General features: G+C 34.8%; 5 protein-coding genes and 1 long non-coding RNA gene across 9 annotated transcripts; 1 reads left to right on the forward strand and 5 right to left on the reverse strand.

The window, feature by feature from the left end:
* Positions 1-5,840: 5,840 nt before the first annotated feature.
* On the reverse strand, positions 5,841-7,065 carry LOC103856285 (putative H/ACA ribonucleoprotein complex subunit 1-like protein 1). The gene is made up of 4 exons (XM_009133387.3): positions 6,798-7,065; positions 6,393-6,541; positions 6,197-6,312; positions 5,841-6,076 (listed from the first exon to the last, which is right to left on the reverse strand). Exons 1-4 carry the CDS (start codon positions 6,970-6,972, stop codon positions 5,917-5,919), a joined length of 600 nt encoding a protein of 199 aa, XP_009131635.1. The 5' UTR covers positions 6,973-7,065; the 3' UTR covers positions 5,841-5,916.
* A 796-nt stretch (positions 7,066-7,861) lies between these two features.
* Positions 7,862-8,626, reverse strand: LOC103856284 (napin embryo-specific). The gene has a single exon (XM_009133386.3). It carries the CDS (start codon positions 8,580-8,582, stop codon positions 8,028-8,030), a length of 555 nt encoding a protein of 184 aa, XP_009131634.2. The 5' UTR covers positions 8,583-8,626; the 3' UTR covers positions 7,862-8,027.
* A 341-nt stretch (positions 8,627-8,967) lies between these two features.
* LOC103856881 (casein kinase 1-like protein HD16) lies at positions 8,968-13,471 on the reverse strand. The gene is made up of 17 exons (XM_033286763.1): positions 13,166-13,471; positions 12,353-12,739; positions 12,134-12,259; positions 11,965-12,038; positions 11,792-11,861; positions 11,649-11,704; positions 11,496-11,567; positions 11,312-11,406; positions 11,147-11,213; positions 10,921-11,050; positions 10,608-10,826; positions 10,391-10,521; positions 10,154-10,328; positions 9,983-10,073; positions 9,747-9,904; positions 9,480-9,668; positions 8,968-9,385 (listed from the first exon to the last, which is right to left on the reverse strand). Exons 2-17 carry the CDS (start codon positions 12,692-12,694, stop codon positions 9,326-9,328), a joined length of 2,055 nt encoding a protein of 684 aa, XP_033142654.1. The 5' UTR covers positions 12,695-12,739; positions 13,166-13,471; the 3' UTR covers positions 8,968-9,325.
* Positions 13,472-13,800: 329 nt separating this feature from the next.
* Positions 13,801-19,072, reverse strand: LOC103856292 (CCR4-NOT transcription complex subunit 3). 2 transcript variants are annotated; one of them, XM_009133394.3, is made up of 17 exons: positions 18,817-19,065; positions 18,541-18,546; positions 18,312-18,443; positions 18,071-18,208; positions 17,783-17,833; positions 17,485-17,574; positions 17,250-17,396; positions 17,037-17,141; positions 16,832-16,885; positions 16,101-16,760; positions 15,836-15,997; positions 15,568-15,697; positions 15,167-15,288; positions 14,604-14,870; positions 14,390-14,524; positions 14,106-14,290; positions 13,801-14,008 (listed from the first exon to the last, which is right to left on the reverse strand). In XM_009133394.3, the coding sequence occupies exons 1-17, from the start codon at positions 18,907-18,909 to the stop codon at positions 13,942-13,944; spliced, it is 2,544 nt and encodes an 847-aa protein (XP_009131642.2). In that variant the 5' UTR covers positions 18,910-19,065; the 3' UTR covers positions 13,801-13,941. The 2 variants fall into 2 exon arrangements, with proteins under 2 accessions (XP_009131642.2, XP_009131643.2); XM_009133395.3 differs by lacking the exon at positions 18,541-18,546 and having other exon boundaries at positions 18,817-19,072.
* On the forward strand, positions 18,209-24,591 carry LOC117132494. Its single transcript, XR_004456078.1, has 2 exons — positions 18,209-18,283; positions 24,408-24,591. It is a non-coding gene; the product is annotated as an uncharacterized LOC117132494 (long non-coding RNA).
* On the reverse strand, positions 21,688-25,286 carry LOC103856293 (CCR4-NOT transcription complex subunit 3). Of its 3 annotated transcripts, XM_033286764.1 has the most exons (11): positions 24,943-25,286; positions 24,665-24,670; positions 24,436-24,567; positions 23,876-24,013; positions 23,599-23,649; positions 23,317-23,406; positions 23,081-23,227; positions 22,868-22,972; positions 22,663-22,716; positions 21,935-22,591; positions 21,688-21,831 (listed from the first exon to the last, which is right to left on the reverse strand). In XM_033286764.1, exons 1-11 carry the CDS (start codon positions 25,033-25,035, stop codon positions 21,688-21,690), a joined length of 1,617 nt encoding a protein of 538 aa, XP_033142655.1. In that variant the 5' UTR covers positions 25,036-25,286. The 3 variants fall into 3 exon arrangements, with proteins under 3 accessions (XP_033142655.1, XP_033142656.1, XP_033142657.1); XM_033286765.1 differs by lacking the exon at positions 24,665-24,670; XM_033286766.1 differs by lacking the exon at positions 24,665-24,670 and having other exon boundaries at positions 23,893-24,013; positions 24,943-25,047.
* Between the last annotated feature and the right edge of the window lie 4 nt (positions 25,287-25,290).

Below are 25,290 nucleotides of genomic sequence, written 5' to 3' on the forward strand. Positions count from 1 at the left end.
TATACTATCATTTAACAAGTATTAGATACGTTTTGATATATCATTATTTTCTATTTCCAGAAAACAATAAATTGTTAAACATCAATATCATCAAGGTTAAGTATACGAACAAAACAAATTCAAACATCACAAAAAAATATTTACATAAATATTATAATACAATAATTTAATCAAAAAATACAATTCAAAAAGAGAATATTCAAAAGAATAGTTATATACTTAATATTTGAAAATCAAAGATACTTTTGCTAAAATTGTACTTACCTGGCCAAGGAGATCGACCATCTTTTTACGGATCGATCGATTGTTGAGCATGTGATCGATCCGAAAATACTCTGCAGTTTAATTAAATATCTAAAACATTTATTCCAACACTCAACAGATGGTTTTGCTAAATATGATAATTAGATAGCCAACAAAATTACAAAAAAATATTTAAATAGTAAAAATATGTTAATAGAACGTGTTAAAATTTAAAATAAATTTTAATTATGACATGCATCTTAAGATTTATAAAAAATATATATCATAACCTAAATATAAATAATTTAACAACTTAAATTAGAAAAAAATAAAAATCCCGGGCGTAGCCCGGGTTAATCCCTAGTTAACATAAAAAGAAGATTTGTGATTATGTGAGTATTCTTTCAGAATTATTCATCAATCGGTTGTATTTTAAATAATTTTCTCAAAACCTGCTATTTTTAGAAAGTTTTCATTTTTTAGAGAAATATTATAGATTTGGGTTTTTGGTTTAGAAATTAAGACAACAAGAATATTTGTGGATATTTGAGTATTCTTTCAGAATTATTCATCAATAGATTGTATTTTTAAATAATTTTTTCAAAAACTGCTATTTTTAGAAAGTTCTCATTTTTTAGAGAAATATTGTAGATTTGGGTTTGTGGTTTAGAAATTAAGACAACAAGAATATTTGTGGATATTTGAGTATTCTTTCAGAATTATTCATTAATAGGTTGTATTTTTAAATAATTTTCTCAAAACCTGCTATTTTTAGAAAGTTTTCATTACTTAGAGAAATATTGTAGATTTGGGTTTGTGGTTTAGAAATTAAGATAACAAGAATATTTGTGGATATTTGAGTATTTTTTTCAGAATTATTCATCAATAGGTTGTATTTTTAAATAATTTTCTCAAAACCTGCTATTTTTGGAAAGTTTTCATTTTTAGAGAAATATTGTAGATTTGGGTTTGTGGTTTAGAAATTAAGATAACAAGAATATTTGTGGATATTTGAGTATTTTTTTCAGAATTATTCATCAATAGGTTGTATTTTTAAATAATTTTCTCAAAACCTGCTATTTTTGGAAAGTTTTCATTTTTAGAGAAATATTGTAGATTTGGGTTTGTGGTTTAGAAATTAAGATAACAAGAATATTTGTGGATATTTGAGTATTCTTTCAGATTTAATCATCAATAGGTTGTATTTTTAAATATTTTTCTCAAAAACTGCTATTTTTGGAAAGTTTTCATTTTTTAGAGAAATATTTTAGATTTGGGTTTGTGCTTTAGAAATTAAGATAACAAGAATATTTGTGGATATTTGAGTATTCTTTCAGAATTATTCATCAATAGGTTGTATTTTTAAATAATTTTCTCAAAACCTGCTATTTTTAGAAAGTTTTCATTTTTTAGAGAAATATTGTAGATTTGGGTTTGTGGTTTAGAAATTATGATAACAAGAATATTTGTGGATATTTGAGTATTCTTTCAGAATTATTCATCAAGGGGTTGTATTTTTAAATAATTTTCTCAAAACCTGCTATTTTTCGAAAGTTTTCATTTTTTAGAGAAATATTGTAGATTTGGGTTTGTGGTTTAGAAATTAAGATAACAAGAATATTTGTGGATATTTGAGTATTCTTTCAGAATTATTCATCAATCGGTAGTATTTATAAATAATTTTCTCAAAAACTGCTATTTTTAGAAAGTTTTCATTTTTTAGAGAAATATTGTAGATTTGGGTTTGTGGTTTAGAAATTAAGATAACAAGAATATTTGTGGATATGTGAGTATTCTTTCAGAATTATTCATCAATAGGTTGTATTTTTAAATAATTTTCTCAAAAACTGCTATTTTTGGAAAGTTTTAAATTTCTAGAGAAATATTGTAGATTTGGGTTTGTGGTTTAGAAATTAAGATAACAAGAATATTTGTGGATATTTGAGTATTCTTTCAGAATTATTCATCAATAGGTTGTATTTTTAAATAATTTTCTTAAAAACTGCTATTTTTGGAAAGTTTTCATTTTTTAGAGAAATATTGTAGATTTGGATTTGTGCTTTAGAAATTAAGATAACAAGAATATTTGTGGATATTTGACTATTCTTTCAAAATTATTCATCAATAGGTTGTATTTTTAAATAATTTTCTCAAAACCTGCTATTTTTGGAAAGTTTTCATTTTTTTAGAGACATATTGTAGATTTGGGGTTTGTGGTTTAGAAATTAAGACAACAAGAATATTTGTGGATATTTGAGTATTCTTTCAGAATTATTCATCAATAGGTTGTATTTTTAAATAATTTTCTCAAAACCTGCTATTTTTGGAAAGTTTTCATTTTTAGAGAAATATTGTAGATTTGGGTTTGTGGTTTAGAAATTAAGATAACAAGAATATTTGTTGATATTTGAGTATTCTTTCAGATTTAATCATCAATAGGTTGTATTTTTAAATAATTTTCTCAAAACCTGCTATTTTTAGAAAGTTTTCATTTCTTTGAGAAATATTGTAGATTTGGGTTTGTGGTTTAGAAATTAAGATAACAAGAATATTTGTGGATATTTGAGTATTTTTTTCAGAATTATTCATCAATAGGTTGTATTTTTAAATAATTTTCTCAAAACCTGCTATTTTTGGAAAGTTTTCATTTTTTTAGAGAAATATTGTAGATTTGGGTTTGTGGTTTAGAAATTAAGACAACAAGAATATTTGTGGATATTTGAGTATTCTTTCAGAATTATTCATCAATAGGTTGTATTTTTAAATAATTTTTTCAAAACCTGCTATTTTTGGAAAGTGTTCATTTTTAGAGAAATATTGTAGATTTGGGTTTGTGGTTTAGAAATTAAGATAACAAGAATATTTGTGGATATTTGAGTATTCTTTCAGAATTATTCATCAATAGGTTGTATTTTTAAATAATTTTCTCAAAACCTGCTATTTTTGGAAAGTTTTCATTTTTAGAGAAATATTGTAGATTTGGGTTTGTGGTTTAGAAATTAAGATAACAAGAATATTTGTTGATATTTGAGTATTCTTTCAGATTTAATCATCAATAGGTTGTATTTTTAAATAATTTTCTCAAAACCTGCTATTTTTAGAAAGTTTTCATTTCTTTGAGAAATATTGTAGATTTGGGTTTGTGATTAAAAAATTAAGATAACAAGAATATTTGTGGATATTTGAGTATTTTTTCAGAATTATTCATCAATAGGTTGTATTTTTAAATAATTTTCTCAAAACCTTCTATTTTTGGAAAGTTTTCATTTTTTTAGAGAAATATTGTAGATTTGGGTTTGTGGTTTAGAAATTAAGACAACAAGAATATTTGTGGATATTTGAGTATTCTTTCAGAATTATTCATCAATAGGTTGTATCTTTAAATAATTTTTTCAAAACCTGCTATTTTTGGAAAGTGTTCATTTTTAGAGAAATATTGTAGATTTGGGTTTGTGGTTTAGAAATTAAGATAACAAGAATATTTGTGGATATTTGAGTATTCTTTCAGATTTAATCATCAATAGGTTGTATTTTTAAATAATTTTCTCAAAACCTGCTATTTTAGAAAGTTTTCATTTCTTAGAGAAATATTGTAGATTTGGGTTTGTGGTTTAGAAATTAAGATAACAAGAATATTTGTGGATATTTGAGTATTTTTTCAGAATTATTCATCAATATGTTGTATTTTTAAATAATTTTCTCAAAACATGCTATTTTTGGAAAGTTTTCATTTTTTAAAGAAATATTGTAGATTTGGGTTTGTGGTTTAGAAATTAAGATAACAAGAATATTTGTGGATATTTGAGTATTCTTTCAGAATTATTCATTAATAGGTTGTATTTTTAAATAATTTTCTCAAAAACTGTTATTTTTGGAATGTTTTCATTTTTTAGAGAAATATTGTAGATTTGGGTTTGTGGTTTAGAAATTAAGACAACAAGAATATTTGTGGATATTTGAGTATTCTTTCAGAATTATTCATCAATAGGTTGTATTTTTAAATAATTTTCTCAAAAACTGATATTTTTGGAAAGTTTTCATTTTTTAGAGAAATATTGTAGATTTGGGTTTGTGGTTTAGAAATTAAGATAACAAGAATATTTGTGAATATTTGAGTATTCTTTCAGAATTATTCATCAATAGGTTGCATTTTTAAATAATTTTCTCAAAAACTGCTATTTTTAGAAAGTTTTCATTTTTTAGAAAAATATTGTAGATTTGGGTTTGTGGTTTAGAAATTAAGATAACAAGAATATTTGTTGATATGTGAGTATTCTTTCAGAATTATTCATCAATAGGTTGTATTTTTAAATAATTTTCTCAAAACCTGCTATTTTTAGAAAGTTTTCATTTTTTAGAGAAATATTGTAGATTTGGGTTTGTGGTTTAGAAATTAAGATAACAAGAATATTTGTGAATATTTGAGTATTTTTTCAGAATTATTCATCAATAGGTTGTATTTTTAAATAATTTTCTCAAAAAACTGCTATTTTTGGAAAGTTTTAATTTTTTAGAGAAATATTGTAGATTTGAGTTTGTGGTTCATAAATTAACATAACAAGAATATTTGTGGATATTTGAGTATTCTTTCAGAATTATTCATCAATAGGTTGTATTTTTAAATAATTTTCTCAAAACCTGCTATTTTTGGAAAGTTTTCATTTTTTAGAGAAATATTGTAGATTTGGGTTTGTGGTTCAGAAATTAACATAAAAAGAAGATTTGTGAATATGTGAGTATTCTTTCAGAATTATTCATCAATCGGTTGTATTTTAAATAATTTTCTCAAAACCTGCTATTTTTAGAAAGTTTTCATTTTTTAGAGAAATATTATAGATTTGGGTTTTTGGTTTAGAAATTAAGACAACAAGAATATTTGTGGATATTTGAGTATTCTTTCAGAATTATTCATCAATAGATTGTATTTTTAAATAATTTTTTCAAAAACTGCTATTTTTAGAAAGTTCTCATTTTTTAGAGAAATATTGTAGATTTGGGTTTGTGGTTTAGAAATTAAGACAACAAGAATATTTGTGGATATTTGAGTATTCTTTCAGAATTATTCATTAATAGGTTGTATTTTTAAATAATTTTCTCAAAACCTGCTATTTTTAGAAAGTTTTCAATTTTTAGATAAATATTGTAGATTTAGGATAACACGAATATTTGTGGATAGTTGATTATTCTTTCAGAGATTTTCATCAATTGGTTATATTTTTAAATATTTTTTTAAAAAAATTTCTGAAATAATACTCAACTGTCGACATATATTACTGTTATCACAGAGCTCAATGATTACTGGAAATTATCTACGTCAAAATGTTTCAGTGCACTAACTTGTATGTACCTAGTATAAATGTGTAGTATTAGTGTAGTTAGTGGGTTTTGTTAAGTGAGTGTCTGTCATAGGATTCGAAAATTTTATCAAATTTTGTTTTTTTAGTTTTATCTAGGCACAAAACGACATTGTTTTGCACAAATGAATGCTTCCGATTGTAATAAAACAAGGATCTCTAGTAACTGATCAAAACATTTTACTCACTTGATAAACCACAATAACAAAAACTAGAATCTGGAAAACAATCATATCATTGTCATGGTTTCTTAAAAGCATTTTTCATCATCCAAGATTAAAAGCAAAAATTACAAGCCAAGGCTACAATAGATAGATTATTAGTATCCTCCTCTCCCTCGGCCTCTGAATCCTCCACGCCCCCTGGGAGCACCTCTTGAGGCGAATCCTCCACGCCCCCTGGGAGCACCTCTGGAAGAGAATCCTCCACGTCCCCTAGGAGCACCTCTGCCTCTCCCACGACCTCCCGTTGATTGTCCCCTGCAACAAAAAAAACAGGCAAGACTCTTTGTTAAAGACTTGTACTAACACTTGAACAAGTAAATTCTACTGCTTAACAGAAGCTATCATTTCCGCAATGGGTTAAGAAGTGTGGCTTACTTTGGCTGTGGAAGGAATCTCGCTAGAGGTAATAGCTTAGCAGGGTCGATGTAGAACTTATCCCCTTCAGCGTATGAGGTAGCTACAATACCTTCCATCATCTTGATAGAAAACAGCTGAAAGAAGGAACCAATACACTTAGTATAAGTAAGCAAACTAGTGATAGAAGAAAGCCACATATAGAGTGAACACATACAGACTCGTTAATGGCACCAAAGATCTCATCAACTTTCCCAATCTGTGTCTTGTTTTCCAGGTAGATTGGGGCATTGAAGTAAGGGATCTTCGCCTGAGAGAGCTTGGTCACAGCATCACCCTCACAAGCATGGAGAAAGGTCGCAACTTCTGTTATAACCAACAAAGTTAACCTTGTCATAACGGAGACAAGTCACAAAGTTTCTACCTTTTAACTTAAACACAAAGATGAATCTAACAAAAGGGCTAAGACAGTGATTCAACTCAAAACAAAGGAACACTAATAAGCAGGAAACAGTTCATTCACATTCAAAGCTGAGAACTTTATCAATAAAGTCTTAAGCTTTATCGGTAAAACAACGAGCAGAGCAAGAATAAGATTCGACTAAGTAAAGAGTAAACGAACCAATGACTTCACTGGGAGGTCCTTCGTCACGATATCCACCACCACCAAAGCGTCCACCGCCGCCACCAAAACGTCCACCGCCGCCACCAAAACGTCCGCCGCCGCCACCAAAGCGTCCGCCGCCATCTCTTCCTCCCCGTCCCCTGAAGCTCCCGCCGCCACGTGGTGGTCTCATCTTCTGGTTTTATTAGTTCTTTGAGCTGCGCTCTGCTTCTCTCAGTAAGGTTCAGGGTTTTAGTGGAGAGGTGTGGTGACTTCTCGTTTACAAAAATTAGATTAAAAAGGGTGGCGCTTCTAGGGTTTTCACCAAATGAAATACCGGTTTACAACTTAAACCGGGAATCTAACGAATTGACATATGGTTTGCGATGTTTGCTGACTTGACACTCACCTACCGGTTCGGTTTGATTAAACCAAAAACCAAGAACAGAGTTTACTATTATCGTCTTTCTCTAGGTGATGTCATATTCGCCTTTAGCCAAGAAATAAAGACCACGTACCCTTCAGAAACTCGAAGCTCACTTATCTTTTCTTCAGGTAAATAACAAAACTCATAATCATTTGACCATCTTAACATATGTTTGAACAGAAATGAAACTTAATATATTGGATATGTGGTGGACAATATCATATTAATGTTCTGAAATCTTGAATAGACAAGCACTATATAAATAAAACTATATTAATCATACAATATTTTTCAAATGACCATACTATTGTGTGATGACAATAAGTCAATAACAAATCTTAAAACTGAACTTTATTTTTTTTATTACTGCTTATCGTTCTTTGCTTCTAAAGAGTCTTCACCAAATAAAAGAACACTTGCATAATTTAGTGCATACAAAAATAGTTTCGAAGTATCTGATCAAAACCAGATTTGAGTCTTTGTTGGATCCCATTGGATGATCTTTTATCACTAGCCTTGAAGGCTTGATTAGACATCTAGAAAAAGAAAATCTGACATGTTCAATAGACTAGTACTGCTTCATTGTGAATATAGATTAATTGTTTTCTTTTTGGTGTATCTGTTGTTAATCATCACTTTATAGGAAAGTAGCAAGAGTAAAAAAAAAAACTTCTCTTTTATTACCGTCTACGGAGTAGTTCTTATTACATTAGTACATTATTTATGGAACACACACCATGACTATGTAGTGTTAACATACATCAACAACCACACTCATATCACCGTGGTATACACACTCTCGAGGATATTTCGTTTGGAATCTAGTAGAAGCCGGGCCCAGGCATGGTCTTCTGGAAGGGACAAATGCTAACTTGCCTGATGTTGCAAACTCTAGGTAAGTGCGTAGCAGTCTGGTAGATACGGCTAATTACTTGCTGCATCTGCTGTCCCTGCATTTGTTGTCCCTGTTGTTGTCGAACCTGTTGTTTAACGGCTTTGGATGCTCCTTTCAAGGTTGGGCAAACGCAAAGTGGCTCTTCCTGGTGGAGCTCGTTGCAGCACTGCTGGAGTAGCGGTGGTCTCTGCTGTGGGCCCTGTTGTTGGTTCTCCATGTCATCTTCAAAATCAAACTCACCATCGAGGGTCCAGCTTGGACCACTACCGGACTGCATTGCCTGCTTGTGGAGCCATTGTTGGCAAGCTTTCAGGTGTTGTGCTTGCTGAAACTCCTTCCTACATTTTGGAATCCTAAATGGGCCGGCTGGATTTGTGGCATCATCTTCGTCGACTTCCACAACCGTCCTGTAGACGGAGGCATTGGTGAGAAGGAAGAACAAGGCGAGAGTTGCCGAGACGAGGAAGAGCTTGTTCGCCATTTGTGTATGTTCTGTAGTGATGAGTTTTGGTTTGAGTAAAGAGTGAAGCCGAGGCTCTAATTTATAGGCGAGAATGGAGATTTGCATGGCGATCACGTGTAAATATTGCATGCATATGTGTGTGCGCTGTGAGAGAGAAGCTCTTAGGTGTTTGAAGTGAGTGACAAATCGTCCTGATCTGCATGCTATGTGCGATGTGTAGCTCATGTCCTGGCGTGACATCTTATGAACGATATATTTCAAAACAGAAGGTAAAAACTTAAACTTCAAAAAATAAAAACTTAATGAGATTTCAGAACATAGTCCACAAGTCATTACCTTGAAGAAATGTTTTTTCTAGTGTGATAGATTCAGCACAATTGGCACAGAAGGTGGCAACTCCGAGTGATTCAACATTATTAAAAATAAGATTTGAATATTTTGGTTTGGTATGGTTTTCTCACATTTCACTTATCAGACACTGAGAAAGATATAGGAACATATCTAGAGACGCATTAAACAACGCAAATGGATGATATCAATAAGATAAAAAGCACACTTGAAGGGCTTAAAAAGCTCCCAAATATTTCTACTACTAATTCCATCTTCTCTTTTGTTACTCGTACATACATACCAAGACACATCCCTTTCATTACATTCAACCAAAGAGGTTGCGTCTGGTTTTACGTCTTTGATTGGTATTATGACGACCCTGAGTCTCGCTCCAATTGTCTTTGGCTTTCCACATGATGCTTAAGTGTGTATCAGCACACTGTCCTGCCATAGCATATTGATGCAATGTACAGATTCTTCGCCCATTTGTCCTGAAAAAAAAATCAACCAAAAGCTCTCAGGTCCTAAGTATATGGAAACAAAACAAAAAGATCCAAATCTGTGTTCAAAGCTAAAGAAACCAACCTTGACATGAGTACTTGGAAAGGCGGTGGTGCGGAGAGTCTCTTGAGTTTCATCCACCATCTTACGCTTTGGTATGCTTAATATGAAAGCTGCTTGATCCGCAGTTGCTGCCATTGATGTTATTCTATACCCATTCTCCCACCTCCTATGTATCCCATCGCTTGGGTACAAAAAGTCAAGCTCCACCACCTTTCACAACGCAGAGTTTATCATATTAGACTATCAGGGGAAAATAAAAACACCAGACAATAAGAGACAAAAACCTACCTGATCAGAGAAGCCAGAGTTCCTCGACATTACCACACCCCAACGATTACCAGCAGTTGTCATGGAGGTTACATGAAAATCTTCTTTCCATTTCTTATTTATCCACTTGAATGGAAATGAGTCACTCACTTTGTATGACTGCTGAGAATAAGTAGTTCCTACCAATTCACAACAAGTATATAAATAAGTCAATGAAGACTTTTTGATAATAAGTTTATTATTCACTAAACACTAACCTTTTGACATAACAACTAAAGAGCTCCCGTTATCTGAACCCGCTATGGAGCTTATATAGTAGTTCTTTTCCCATTGTTCCATAATCCAGTCCTGCGGGGAAATCATAAGGTAAGTTCTTCTTAGTTTACTACAAATCAGATTGATTCTTAATTGCTTCAACTGATTATTACCTTGTGTAGGAAGACCGGTGACAACTCATAAACTTGAGAAGTGAATCCAGTTCCAGCATCCATGATGAGAGCCCAGAGATTAGCTGCTGATGCTACACAGCTAATCAAAAGGCCATCTTCATTTCCCTTCTGTATATGCTGGCGCAGCCTTGTCTCTCCAACATTGTAGTGATATCTACCAAAAGATTACACAGTTAGTGAGGAACTATCAAAGTGTATATGCAAAAAATGTGTTACCTCTGTTTCATGGGACGACGACCGTTATAGACTGAGATCCATTGAGTAGCAGGACTGCCTATTCTTATTTTCTTCTTCGGCTGTTCATCCTCTTCCAAATTGAGAAGCAATCTTCCTCGTTTTTGCCCAACCTACATATGCCAAAAGAAGCACTTTCAGAGAATATTTATACACAAGTTTAGAAGTTAATCATATGAACAAGAAAACAGCCAGCAACCTTTAGAGCTCCATCAATTCTAATTGGTCTAGATAGAGCGCACGGCTCAATTAGAGTATCGAAAAGAGAAATAAGCTTCCCATAGTTGGGCTCCTCGTCAAACTTCATGTTAGTGACTGCCTCGAGGAATAGCTTAAACGGTGGTGGACAGAAACAGCACATCAGCTCAGCAGAAGTTGACATCTTTTTCTTGGAAACAAGAAAGCTCTTGTTATCACCCTGCAAAGGCAGCAAACAATATAATTGACTACAATGAAGAAGATGAAACCGGATATAGATTACTGTAAGGTCATGAGAGGAAATAAAAATATACCTGGAAGCCTTGCCATGGCAATCTTCCCTTCAAGAGAAAAATTAAAGTATAAGCCAACGACTCCAGATCATCTCTCCGGCTTCCAGTACGACCTAGATGTGCATTGACACTTGCATACCTTATTGTTCCCCTGCATTTGAAACGTTATAAACATGTAAAGAAGTATGATATATATTTATATATACAGGAATTAGTATTTAGTATATGTACACACTAATGACAATACCTGAACACATCAGGTCTTTGATCATATTCAACATGCAGGCCTGAGTGCGAATCTTTCCATTTTGATGCTGAAACAAAGGAAAGATTATGTGAACACTACTGCAAATATCAACCACTTCAAATATCACATGAAACATAAGAGAAGGAACTAGTACATAAAACTCACCTAGACCAAGATCGATAAGGTAGAGTTTTTTCTCATCAGCTGTTCCAGGTTGACCGAGTAAAAAGTTTTCGGGCTTCACATCTCCATGGACAAACCTAGTTTGATATAAGAATGGAACATGACATGAAAATCAGCTCAACGAAAGCATATTGTGGTAATAATAACTGAACTGGTTTACACTAACCCTTTCATATGAAATTTCTCGAGAATGGAAATGGACTCAACAGCAATGCACGCTACCATGTTAGGAGACATCCTGCCACATGTCATGAACATGGATCATTAGTTAGAATTTCGCAAAGAGAAGAAAGTGTGGTGAAAGGAGAAAGGTGCTTACGATTGCCCTGAAGAATTCCAAACATCCCAGAGACTTGGACCAAGCATGTCCATAACCTGAAAAATTTATTAAAACGTTTCTCAGTACATAATAACACGGTCAATCTCGAAGTATAATTAGTTTGTTCATAGTAAAATACATACAAGAATGTAAAAATCTCCTTGACGACCCTTATGATGTACCGCAGGAACTCCATAGCAACCGTTGAGCGTACTTCACAACCCAAGGAGAGAAGAGAAGAAACATATGAGATGAAAAATAAGTTGATAAAAGAACCTTGGCATGAAAATTAAGATAGAGTGTAGGCAAGTCTTACTTGTACACTTGCCACTCGTAAGGTGGGCCAAAATTGCATCCTTTGCTATTACGGTGCTCAAATTTCAGAGCCACCTGAAAAAAGAAAACAATATTTAGTTTTTGGTAAGCCTTTGACTTCTTTCTTCTATGAGCCTTGTAAATTTTCAGTATGCTTCTCAACAACATACCTCAACAGCATCTGCACCAATCCTATCGCTGCCACCACTCACCCTTCTACCAACAAAAACTTGACCAAAGCCTCCCTTACCGAGTTTCCTTTCAGTCTTATAAACCGGAGAGTTTCCAACTTGTACCTATACACACACAAACAAGAAATCAAAATCAACATCTCTCTACACCGAACAAGCTCGGTGATTGAAATGTCATTAGATCAGCATCAATTTTACCCTTTCAGGGACTGGAGCTGAGCTTAAATCTTCTTCAACAGCAACTACTTTATCTGCGCTACCACCTTCCATAGCGTTATCTTTATCAGCTGCTACCCCTTCGACTTGATTAAAAGCAGGTTCGCCTACTACAGGCTCTGCCTCTAAATCTATTAACCTGATGCCTCGACCTCTACCAGCAGCAGCACCAGTGGGTCTCGGAGGAGCTGCGTTTCCCCTTCCTCTACCACCACCTCTTCTCCTTGTTGCAGGCTGACGAGGAAGCTCAATATTTTCCGCCTGTTCAATCGCCTGAGGGTTAGGTTGTCTCAATCTACGTGCTCCACTTCTTAACTCTGGCATTCTTACTCCATACAAAGAGTAAGAAGATCTTTTGCTTTAAGTGATCTGCAGCACAAAGAGAAGAAGCAGAGGGTAACTATTTAGTTGAATCATAAGGTGAGTGAAACAGTGGCTTGCACTTTGAGCATTCTTTTTTTTTCCATCAAATCGCTTTATTGTCATCCCTATACAGTAGAATTTTCCAATCAAACAGAGAAGCAATCAAAATCACAATATTCAAACAATAAAGTCATCAGCTTTAATCATCTAAGAAGACATATTAATCAACACACAAAACTTCTGGTGACTCTCATCTTCACAGAAGCATACAAACCAGCTTAAAAGGTCAAAAGAATCAAACTTGGATTCAGTCATCAGCTAAAAACAAGATCCTTTCATAAAAACACTTATAAACTTTGAAACACAACAACCACCAACGAATCTAAACGATACGTCAAAAACTTTCTACTCGATGAAGGATTAGAGGTGAACCTTCACAAAAGGAACGATGATCGGACTATGATGATGAAGATGGAATCGGTTTTAAAAAAAGTCTAAAACTTTCAGATCTCCTTTGAAAATTAAGAGAAACTGATAGCTCCTCCAACTACGGCGATTTAAATGTTAGAGCTTTGTAGGTGTGAAGCAGACAAATAGAGAGAAAGATACAAACTTTAGATAGATTTAGGGTTACAAATAGTGAAGATGAAGATGAGAGAGGTGCAGATTTGAGGTAGGATTCTTTTTTGGCAAATATGTTTTTTTTTTTAAGAAGGATTGAGCAACTTTAGAAAAAAACTTTGGTCTTGACCCAAAAAAATAAGAAAAAACTTTGGCATATATTTGGTGAAGATTTTTATTTTATTTTATTTCCATTGTTTATTTGAAAAAGCTATATTAAAAATAAATTTAGACTTGTATCGTCCAATGTTAACCGAAAATTATTTCTCAATTGAAAGAAAAGGTTAGGCCATTTCGCTTTCATAAGCAATTTAATTGGAAAGGTATATCAACCGAATTTTGAATCATTCCATATGTGTAGGCTTGGTGATGCCAGAGACATCGCATCTGTAGTGGTGGTGAGTGGATCAACATGCAAGTCATTGTTGCTAATGGTTCACAACAGATTACTAGAAACAAACTGTTTCTTTGGTCAATGTCTATGCTTCTTGTAATTAAAAAGGTACACAAAAGAAATGAGTACAAACTCAGGAAATAACACTTGCGAGAGTACATACATAGAAAACACATATCTCTCTCCCTCTTATCTATACGGCGAGTTCATCTTCAAGATAACTGTATTCAAACGTGAACTCGTTTTTGATCCTTTGAACCCTATACAGAGTTTTCATAAAAGTAAAAAAAACATTATCATCTTTAGCGACTTAGAAAAGAAGACGATGATATAAAAAAACAAGAATCGAATCATTACCATCCACCATCTCGATTCTCGTCTTTTGGGGTTTGGAAATCAAAGTATACATAGGCTCCTTGTTCATACTCATCAGTTGCAATCGTTGGCTCCTTATGTCTTTGAAACCACGTGTTGAACTTTCTGTGGTATCTCCATGACTGTTTCTTCAGCTCTTTTGCAGCTAGATACTGCTGATACGAGTTCTAAGCAAACCCATGAAAACAAGAGCATCACTTTAACCGATAAGGCTAAGGGGGGAAATTGTTTGATAAACAAAAGATGGAAAGTTGAGTTTTTGATACCTGCTGATAGTAAAATGCAAAGAACAAAGGCTCGGTTCCAAAAGCATCGCTGCCTAAACGTTCCCAGAACAAAGGGTTGCTTACGATTGGCGCTTGTGTTTGGGGAAATGATTGAGGTGTGATTGCTGGGTTCCTCTGCTCAAACACATATCGAATTTTTAAGGGAATCTTATGAAGTGAAGAGGCCAAAAGTGAATTCAGAAGAATAATGTACCGGAGTATAGGGTCTAGGACGTTCTGAATCTTTGGGTTGAGGAAGTCTGTAGAAAGCAGCTTCAAGCATCTGGAGATTGTGCATCTGATCGTTCATTGGCCCTAAAGCTGAAGGTTCACCAATAGTTCCTAGTTCAGAGTTACTTCTACGTCCAATGACCCCGTGGCTACTTGAAGGTTGGCCGGGTTGTATGGGTTGTCCGGGAGAGAAATCAGGGCCGTCCCTAGTTACCTGTACTTGATCCAACATGTAGCTGGGCATTCCCGACTGTAGATACGACAATAAGACACAAATTAGGTAGGATAAGAGGCCAGCCTTAGATAGTTGTTTGGTTAAATAGAATACAGCTATTGCTATTAGGTGTCTCTATATTAGACCACATTCACTAATGAATTGCATATGTGAAGTTTAAGCGAAGGAATGACAAATCAAAACACTCACCAACACCGACAAAAACACAATATTTTTATTAATTTTAAACTTCTCGGTCAAATCTATCTGATGGAAAGCGTATATCAAAGATAAACTAACGACTAATAAATTTTAGCGCAGATCATGCTTACCGGATTATCAAATAGACCTTTAGAATCATCCTCGTTTGGAATAGTTTTTGAAGCTGCCATGGAAGTTGAATCATCAGGTAAGTTTTGTTGCAGCTGATCATCATTTCTGGCATGATCTACATCTGCAAAAACATCAAGAACATGTCTCTTACTTTTTCGTCTGTATTTTCAAGATTTGAAACCAAAAACTGAGTTCCAACAACTCTAGGGGGGGTTTAATTAACTGCCAGGAGGTGTTGAATTGAACTCCTTCACATGTGGTTCAACTTCAACAGAGAATGATTATAATCGAATAATATGAATATTATATTTTACCACAGATGTTAGTTAATATGCGCAGGAATAGTGTCTATTGACAATCATACCATAACCAACTGAGCTATCTACACAATGATATTTACCTGCACCAGAAGGCTGCTGACCAAATTGTTGAGTCATGGCATTTGACGAGTGCTGCAAGGAGGCAGAACTCATGACATTAAACCCTGGTGCCTGAATTCCCGAGCCACCATGAGGAGAGATGCCAGAGCTCTAAGAAATAGATCAGAAAAGACAATCTCTTCTTATGATGCAATATTTTGGGTATCATAAACCATGTAATTGGACCACAAAATTTAAAATAATCGCCCTCAAGACCTGGCAAGTACACAACCTACAAAAAAACGCTACCTGCTGTAAAAGCGGATTTTGCTGTTGTGAAGAAAACTGCTTCTCGTTTCCTCCGGATAGAGAAGCCATGCCTAAGAGGTTACCATGGCCTTGTTGTAGTTGCTGGTACAGCTGTAAGTAATTCTCCCTTTGATCTGGTACTATTTCAGTTCTTCCACGGACCTAGATGTGAAACAACAAACCATAACATTGTTCAGACTAACAACTTATACAGTGCAAAGGTCCTACAGATCCTTGGTATAATAGTCGAATTCAAGACACGCACCGTTTCATTCTGACTCTGAAAGGGACTCCCAGGCCTCCACTGCGAACCAGATACAATAGACGGTGAATAAGCTCTACCAATGCTTGCCGCAACATCACTAGGGTTACTATCAGAGACAGTTCCATCATTACCCTTCACAGCTGGTGGTAATACCATTTTGCTGAGCGGAGAGGTTAGAGGTTGGACATTGCTCTCAACTCCCATTATATTTCTCTTTGCAACTTCAGCTGCTGAAGTAGCACTCATGCGAGCTCCTTTAGCTGGACTTGGAGACAAAGGCTGACTTAGTTGGGGCTGTGTGGGGATATTAACTCTACCAATTCCCCTCGGTGGAGCATCAGCAACAGATGAGGTTGGTTTACGGGAAGGCAAGGTTGTTGCATCTTCTTCCTTGGCCGCCACTGGAGACAAACTTCCCATGCTTTCTGAGGAAGTCTGAACAGGAATGGAAGTTGATAAAGCAACTGGTGCATTTGGAACACTACTGACGGGCACATTCAAACTTGGACGTTCCCCAACGGGTGTTGATGGTGCTGAGTGAAGGGCCCCATTCTTTTGGGGAGGGGTTTTTGGAAGTGTCTCAGAATTGCTATCCGGTAAAGTTGTATCGTCAGTCTTCTCTTGAGAAGTGCTCTGATGGTGTGTTGGCAAACTTATGCTCTGAAACAAAGCCAAAAATAAAGAAACATAAACAAAAAGTTCTTAAAACAAAAGGATATAGGAATACTTACCCGAACTTGAGATGCTGACGCTGCCACAGAACTCTTCATGCTCAGAGGAGTACCCTGAAAAAATTTAAGTCGTGTTACTGCTAATATAACGCCAAATGTCCTGAATTTATCCCTTTCAAAACGATTCCTCAATTTGTGACAGATACAGCATTTCATGTTTCCGGAGAGAGAGAAAGCAAATAGAAAATTTGAAAGAAAAAGTTACCTTGACGAGGGGGCCAGCAGTTACTAGATCTTCAAGACCCTCCACCTCATCTAGTGGCAACGTGCTATAGAGCTCATCAACATCACTGAATTCGTCAAAATCATCCTACATAATCCAGGAGAAATATTAGCCTACTGATAAAATTGGAAACCCACAGTAAATCATATGAACACACATCTAAGCAAAATATTCCAGGTTATAGATAACGCAGACCTGATTTCGTTCAACATAATCATCCAGAAAATCTTTGACGTCATTTACTTGTTCTGGACTTAATTCATCATTGTCCAGAAGCCTCAATATCAATTCCAACTTTATTATATGATCCTTGTGTCTTGTGATAGATGTCTCGAGATGTGTCTAAAAAACAAAACAGATATTTGACAAAATTTACCACAAGGAAGGAATTATAGCATTAGCATACCGATGAATATTTTACAGAGCTTACCAATCTGGGCGGCCTTGACTTTCCTTTTTTGACAGATAGTCCTTCCAACTCAGCTTCAAAGCTATCAATCTGCGACTCGAGTTCACTCACCTATCAAAAGCAAGAAAATGAGCAGTGAATCAGCTACAGAAATGATTTATGATTGACAATCCGTAAGGATCTCACCACCTAGTTTCCATAGCAGATCAACCTTATTAGCCTAGGGGTTTGATAAACACCACTAACATAAATTCGCTTTGACGTTTCTCTTAAGGGGTTCAAGAATAAGAAATTAAGCATGGAGGCGCCAGTAACTTACCACATTGTTCAACCAATCTCTTGTTTCTGACTTTGCTTTCTCTTTGGGGTCCTATTAAACATGAAGCAGAAACAATCAGTAGCCTGACTACCAAAAAGAGGTTTAAGTAATATGTAAATCCACCCAAAGTAGTTCCAACAGATTTCACAAAACCAGAAATGTTTTGATTATCAATGACATTGTTAGAAGGAAAAATAGTTCATATCTACAAACACTTAAATATCACATTTAATTTAGATGAAGAATAAATAAATCAAAGGAAACACAACGTTTTGGAGAAAATCTTACAGTTTTAGGTTGCTGACCCAGTCCTTCCTTAGAGAATGCTTTTGTCTTGGTCTCTTTCTCACATATTTTAAACCTCTCCATTTCTCGCTCAATGAGCTTCCGAGCGTCAACCAGGGATTGCTCATATGATGCACTCACCTAAATCAAATGACAGACAAAAAAATCTGGCTTAGTTCAATCTAGAACAAACGGGTAGTAAGATTCCTTCAAAAGGTGTAGAAGATGAAGGAAGAACACTGACTTTTTTATCTTTGATCTCACTAGACTGAATCCAAGTCTTGATCTGGTCCCTATACCGCTGCAGCTTCTTAATCTCCTTCTTCAAGTCAGCCTCAAACTTTTCCTTTTGGTTAACATTATCCGTATCATAGACCTGAAACACACCAAAAAAGAGCCCGGGTTGGTTGGTTTGTCCTCTGTCCAAGTAATAAAACTTTATTCTGCGTGTCGAAAACAAACACTCTGCTCACATTCCACTGCATAAAACAACAAACATGGAGCTCCCATTTTTGAGTTCCACTGACCAAAACAACTTTACTCACAAACAAACAAACAAAAATTAATGTTTCAATCGCATCAAAACCATTCCATTGCTTTAAATGCAAACAATCATCTCGAACACTCCTTCAGTAAACTCAATCCTATATTTCGAAGCTATATACTATAGATCTTCCTGCATTATCCATATCATTCGAATTCAAATATGAAACGATAGGAGGTGATCGAGGCCCAGGGAAAAGCTCTACCTTGTTCCAGATGCTGTCGAAGACATCAACACCTTCCTGAACCTTCTTCAGCACCCGATCTATCTCGCCTTGTAGCTTCCGACTCGCTCCCATTACAGCTCAGCCAGAGAAGTATTAGGGTTTCCTCTGATTCGATTGGTGAATAGAAGTTAGGGTTTCACTTTCAGAGGAAGACGATGATGATTGTGTAACACTATCGATGAATTGATTGGATGTAAAGGATGATGTAATAATAAGAAAGAGTTGAAGTATACGTGTTAGATATTGACGGCCCAATTTATAAGTTTTTAGTGGGCTTTTTTATTATCATATTTACCCCTCTTATTTTTATTTCTTTCTGAATGACACCCTCAGTTTTTGTTCTTTTCAATTATTCACTAGAGAACTCAAGTTTTCCCCAAATGTGAAGAAGTCTAGCCATGTTTCTTGAATAAATTACTGATCATTTAGAAAAAATAGAAATTAGTTTTAATTTAGTGATGACTTAGAACATCTTTAACGCAAGGTTCTTCCCCAAAATTTTCATCCTTTAAAAAATAAAATTAATTATAAAATAGGAGAAAGAGTAAAGATAAGTTTTTGTTTTACACTTTTTTAGATATTTTGAATAACGGATTTTACGACTCTCTTGAAAATTAAAGTGTTAACTAGATTTTGACCCGCGCTTGAAAAGCGCGGATTTGTTTTTGTAATTAAATATATTTTAAACAAATTTCTATATAAGATAATGTATAAGTTTGAGCACATTTATCCAAAAACACGGACCAATCCGTACTAACTGAAAAACTAAAATTGAACTGAATTGCATAAATAATAGAGCAAACCATATATCTATGACTGAAAAATTGAAACTAAACCGAGAACCAAATGAGTATCTGAATTTTCAAATAAAAATTATATATTTAAAAATATTAATTACATTCAATTTTAAAAACCAAATATCCTAAAAATACTATTTATAAACCGGATAACTCGAAAACTTGAATTACCCGAATATTTTTATTTGGTTGATAAATAATTTAGTTAACCAAAAGTATAAATTATGTATATAATTATTGTTTTTTAAATATATATATAACAATGTTTAATATAACACATAGTATCAAAACTATTTTCAAAATAATATTATGTTTTAAAATAAGTGGATTTTGTTCTAAAACACAATTCTATTGCTAACCTATTTTAAAATATCAATATAGTGTTAATAAATAACAATGTGTTTTTAAAGTTTTTAGAAGTTATTACTAACCGATTTATAATTGGTTAGACTAAATATTTAACGGAACCAAAGATAAATAGCCATTTTCTGAAAATATAGGAGATGGAAAGATTGAACCGGTTTTATGTAGACCATAATCATATATATGGATTCGTATAGGAACTGACTTGGTATTAAATGGTACAACCAATTTGGAATATTAAGTTGTGACAAACATCGTTTAGTTTGTGAATGATAATGTTGAAGTGTTTATATATATAACATCGTTAATGAAATCAGTTTAGTTAATAAAATTGGTATAAAATAATGGTTGATCTCTGTAAAAGATGCAATTTGTTTTACAATAGATATTGTATTATGTTTATAGTCTCCGAAAGTATTTACTATTAAATAAATCACAAGTAACCATATATACAAATATAGGGTGGACATTATTTAATAATAACATAAAATAATTATGATGGAATAATGTGTATATAGTAAATGTATATGTAGAGAATTAGGTTAGTATCATTTTTTATGACTAATTTGTTTTTAATGAAGAATAATGAAGTTAATAGTATGAAAAATAATAGGAATTCTAGTTAAATGAAATGGTCCAACTATGACTTGTTTTAAGTAGATTTTTTAGGACTCCTTCCCTTTTAATAGTATTGATGTTCAGAAAAAAAACTGAAAATGGACATACAAATAAAATAGTAATAATTCTATTTTTTTTTTAAACTATTACAGTACATATCTGTTAAAGGTGCTCTTACGATGTACTCAAATACTCACAAATTTTGTTTCATGGGGTGTTTAATGACTTTCAAAAAAAAATATGAACAAAACAAAGCAAAAGTCCATACATACAAGATACAACAGCATATTTAATGCAAAGTTTTGTATATCTTTTTCATGTGAATTCAATTTACAGAATTGTAATGCTTAGGCGGGCCAACAAAATTATTGTGGGTAAAATCAAAATTCTACAAAACTTTCAGGGACGCAAAAATTATGGTGGACTTCGTCTTGTCCAAAAACAGAGGAAGAAGCAAAACAGAGAGCAGAAACCCTTCACGACCCGAAAGCAGCTTCTTGGACTCTTCTTCTTCTTCCTACTAAGAAAAAATGGTGGATTCAAACCATGAGACCGAGATCAGATGCCACCATTGCGCAGGCTCACTTACGAAAAATTTGGTATTTTACGCATCCAGCATCAATCTGTATTACACAGATCTATACTGAAGATGATTAATGATTCTGATTGATTTCAGGAAACGAGTGAATGGACTGTGTCTCCGTTCATCAGGGACAGCTTTTCTATGGTAAGTTTTGTTTGATGATCAAGTTCCGACTCTTTTAGTCTAACTATAGCTTTGCTGCAATTGTCAACAAGTTTGGTCCTTTGACGTTGAGAACTCAAACTTTCCTTTCTGGCATGATCTACATCTGCAAAAACATCAAGAACATGTCTCTTACTTTTTCGTCTGCATTTTCAAGATATTGAAACCAAAAACTGAGCTCCAACAACTCTAGGGGGGTTTAATTAACTGCCAATAGATTAGAAAAGACAATCTCTTATTATGATGCAATACTTTGGGTATCATAAATCATGTGATTGTACCACAAAATTTAAAATAATCGCGCTCAAGACCTGGCAAGTACACAACCTATAAAAAAAACGCTACCTGCTGTAAAAGCGGATTTTGCTGTTGTGAAGAAAACTGCTTCTCGTTTCTTTCGGATAGTACTTGCTGGTACCGCTGTAAGAATTTCTCCCTTTGATCTGGTGATATTTCAGTTCTTCCACGGACCTAGAAGTGAAACCACAAACCATAACATTGTTCAGACTACCAACTTATATAGTGCAAAGGTCCTACAGATCCTTGGTATTATAGTCGAATTCAAAACACGCACCGTTTCATTCTGACTCTGAAAGGGACTCCCAGGCCTCCACTGCAAACCAGATACAATAGACGGTGAATAAGCTCTACCGATGCTTGCCGCAACATCACCAGGGTTACCATCAGAGATAGTTCCATCATTACCCTTCGCAGCTGGTGGTAGTACCATTTTGCTGAGCGGAGAGGTTAGAGGTTGGACATTGCTCTCAACTCCCATTATTTTTCTCTTTGCAATTTCAGCTGCTGAAGAAGTCGCACCAGTGCCGTTAGCTGCACTTGGAGACAAAGGCTGACTCAGTTGAGGCTGGGTGGGGAAATTAACTCTACCAATGCCCCTCGGTGGAGCATCAGCAACAGATGAGGTTGGTTTACGGGAAGGCAAGGTTGTTGCATCTTCTTCCTTGGCCGCCACTGTAGACAAACTTCCCATCCTTTCTGTGGAAGTCTGAACAGGAACGGAAGTTGATAAAGCAACTGGTGCATTAGGAACACTACTGACAGGCACATTCGAACTTGGACGTTCCCCAACGGGTGTTGATGGTGCTGAGTGAAGGGCCCCATTCTTTTGGGGAGGGGTTTTTGGAAGTGTCTCAGAATTGCTATCCGGTAAAGTTGTATCGTCAGTCTTCTCTTGAGAAGTGCTCTGATGGTGTGTTGGCAGACTTATGCTCTGAAACAAAGTCAAAAATAAAGAAACATAAGCAAAAAGTTCTTCAAACAAAAGAATATAGGAATACTTACCCGAACTTGAGATGCTGACGCTGCCACAGAACTCTTCATGCTCAGAGGAGTACCCTGAAAAAATTTAAGTCGTGTTACTGCTAATATAACGCCAAATGTCCTGAATTTATCCCTTTCAAAACGATTCCTCAATTTGTGACAGATACAGCATTTCATGTTTCCAGAGAGAGAGAAAGCAAATAGAAAATTTGAAAGAAAAAGTTACCTTGACGAGGGGGCCAGCGGTTACTAGATCTTCAAGACCCTCCACCTCATTTAGTGGCAACGTGCTATAGAGCTCATCAACATCACTGAATTCGTCAAAATCATCCTACATAATCCAGGAGAAATATTAGCCTACTGATAAAATTGGAAACCCACAGTAAATCATATGAACACACATCTAAGCAAAATATTCCAGGTTATAGATGACGCAGACCTGATTTCGTTCAACATAATCATCCAGAAAATCTTTGACGTCATTTACTTGTTCTGGACTTAATTCATCATTGTCCAGAAGCCTCAATATCAATTCCAACTTTATTATATGATCCTTGTGTCTTGTGATAGATGTCTTAAGATGTGTCTAAAAAACAAAACAGACAATTTGACAAAATTTACCACAAGGAAGGAATTATAGCATTAGCATACCCATGCATATTTTACAGAGCTTACCAATCTGGGCGGCCTTGACTTTCCTTTTTTGACAGATAGTCCTTCCAACTCAGCTTCAAAGCTATCAATCTGCGACTCGAGTTCGCTCACCTATCAAAAGCAGGAGAATGAGTACTAAATCAGCTACAGAAATTATTTACGATGATCCGGAAGGACCTCTCCACCTAGTTTCCCTGGCACATCAACCTTATTAGCCTAGGGGTTTGATCATAAATTCGCTTTGACGTTTCTGTCAAGGGGTTCAAGAATCAGCAATTAAGCATGGAGGCGCCAGTAACTTACCACATTGTTCAACCAATCTCTTGTCTCTGACTTTGCTTTCTCTTTTGGGTCCTATTAGACATGAAGCAGAAACAATCAGTAGCCTGACTACCAAAAAGAGGTTTAAGTAATATGTAAATCCACCCAAAGTGGTTCCAACATATTTCACTAAACCAGAAATGTTTTCATAGTAACTCAGTGACGTTGTTAGAAGAAACAATTGTTCATATCTACAAGCACTTAAATATCACATTCATTTTAGATGAAAGGAAACAAAACGGTTTGAAGAAAATCTTACAGTTTTAGGTTGCTGACCCAGTCCTTCCTTAGAGAATGCTTTTGTCTTGGTCTCTTTCTCACATATTTTAAACCTCTCCATTTCTCGCTCAATGAGCTTCCGAGCGTCAACCAGGGATTGCTCATCTGATGCACTGACCTATATCACACGACAGACAATCTGCTCAGTTGAGTCTAGAACAAACGGGTTATAAGATTCGTTCAAAATAGAACAACATGTCAGGTATATAAAAGTGATAACATAGATGAAGTTGTTCCTTTCAGCTATATAAAACTATCTAGAGGGTAACTAAAAGTATGACAGACAAAACCAACCCACTCCCAAAGCACCCTACCCAAAAAGAATAAAAGTCGGAGTGTTTGTTTAACGGCTAGGAAAGAAACTTTAATTATGCAATGATAAGATGATGATCTGATTGACATCATCACAATGTAACTTTATAGCAGAGGGAAAACTAGACACAGCGATATATTATGATTCGAAAGTGCAATCTAAGAGAATGCAAGGGGCCTCATCAATCATACTAAAGAAGGTGTAGAAGATGAAGGAAGAGCACTGACTTTTTTATCTTTGATCTCACTAGACTGAATCCAAGTCTTGATCTGGTCCCTATACCGCTGCAGCTTCTTGATCTCCTTCTTCAACTCAGCCTCAAACTTTTCCTTTTGGTTAACATTATCCGTATCATAGACCTGAAACACACCAAAAAAGAGCCCGGGTTGGTTGGTTTGTCCTCTGTCCAAGTAATAAAACTTTATCTGCGTGTCGAAAACAAACAACTCTGCTCACATTCCACTGCATAAAACAACAAACATGGAGCTCCCATTTTTGAGTTCCACTGACCAGAACACTTTACTCACAAAAATTAACGCTGCTTAAAAGGATCACATCAGAATAATTCACACACTGCTTCAGTAAACTCAATTCAATGTTGGTGAAAAATTGCACACACTTCCTAACACTTGAATTCGAAGCTATATACTATAGATCTTCCTGCATTCTCCATATCATTCGAATTCAAATATGAAACGATTGGGGGATGATCGAGGCCCAAGGGAAGGCTCTACCTTGTTCCAGATGCTGTCGAAGACATCAACACCTTCCTGAACCTTCTTCAGCACCCGATCTATCTCGCCTTGTAGCTTCCGACTCGCGCCCATTACAGCTCAGCCAGAGAAGGAATTAGGGTTCCCTCTGATTTGATTGGTGTGAATAGAGTTAGGGTTTTCGCTTTCAGAGGAAGACGATGATGATTGTGTAACACTATCGATGAATTGATTGGATCTTTTAGGATGATGTAAATAATAAGAAAGAGTTAGATATTGACGGCCCAATTTATAATTATATAGTGGGCTTTTTTATTATCCTGTTTTCCCCTCTTATTTTCGTTTCTTTCTGAATGCCACCACCAGTTT

This window comes from Brassica rapa, chromosome A03 (genome assembly GCF_000309985.2).
Source record: "Brassica rapa cultivar Chiifu-401-42 chromosome A03, CAAS_Brap_v3.01, whole genome shotgun sequence".
NCBI classification, from domain to species: Eukaryota; Viridiplantae; Streptophyta; class Magnoliopsida; order Brassicales; family Brassicaceae; genus Brassica; species Brassica rapa.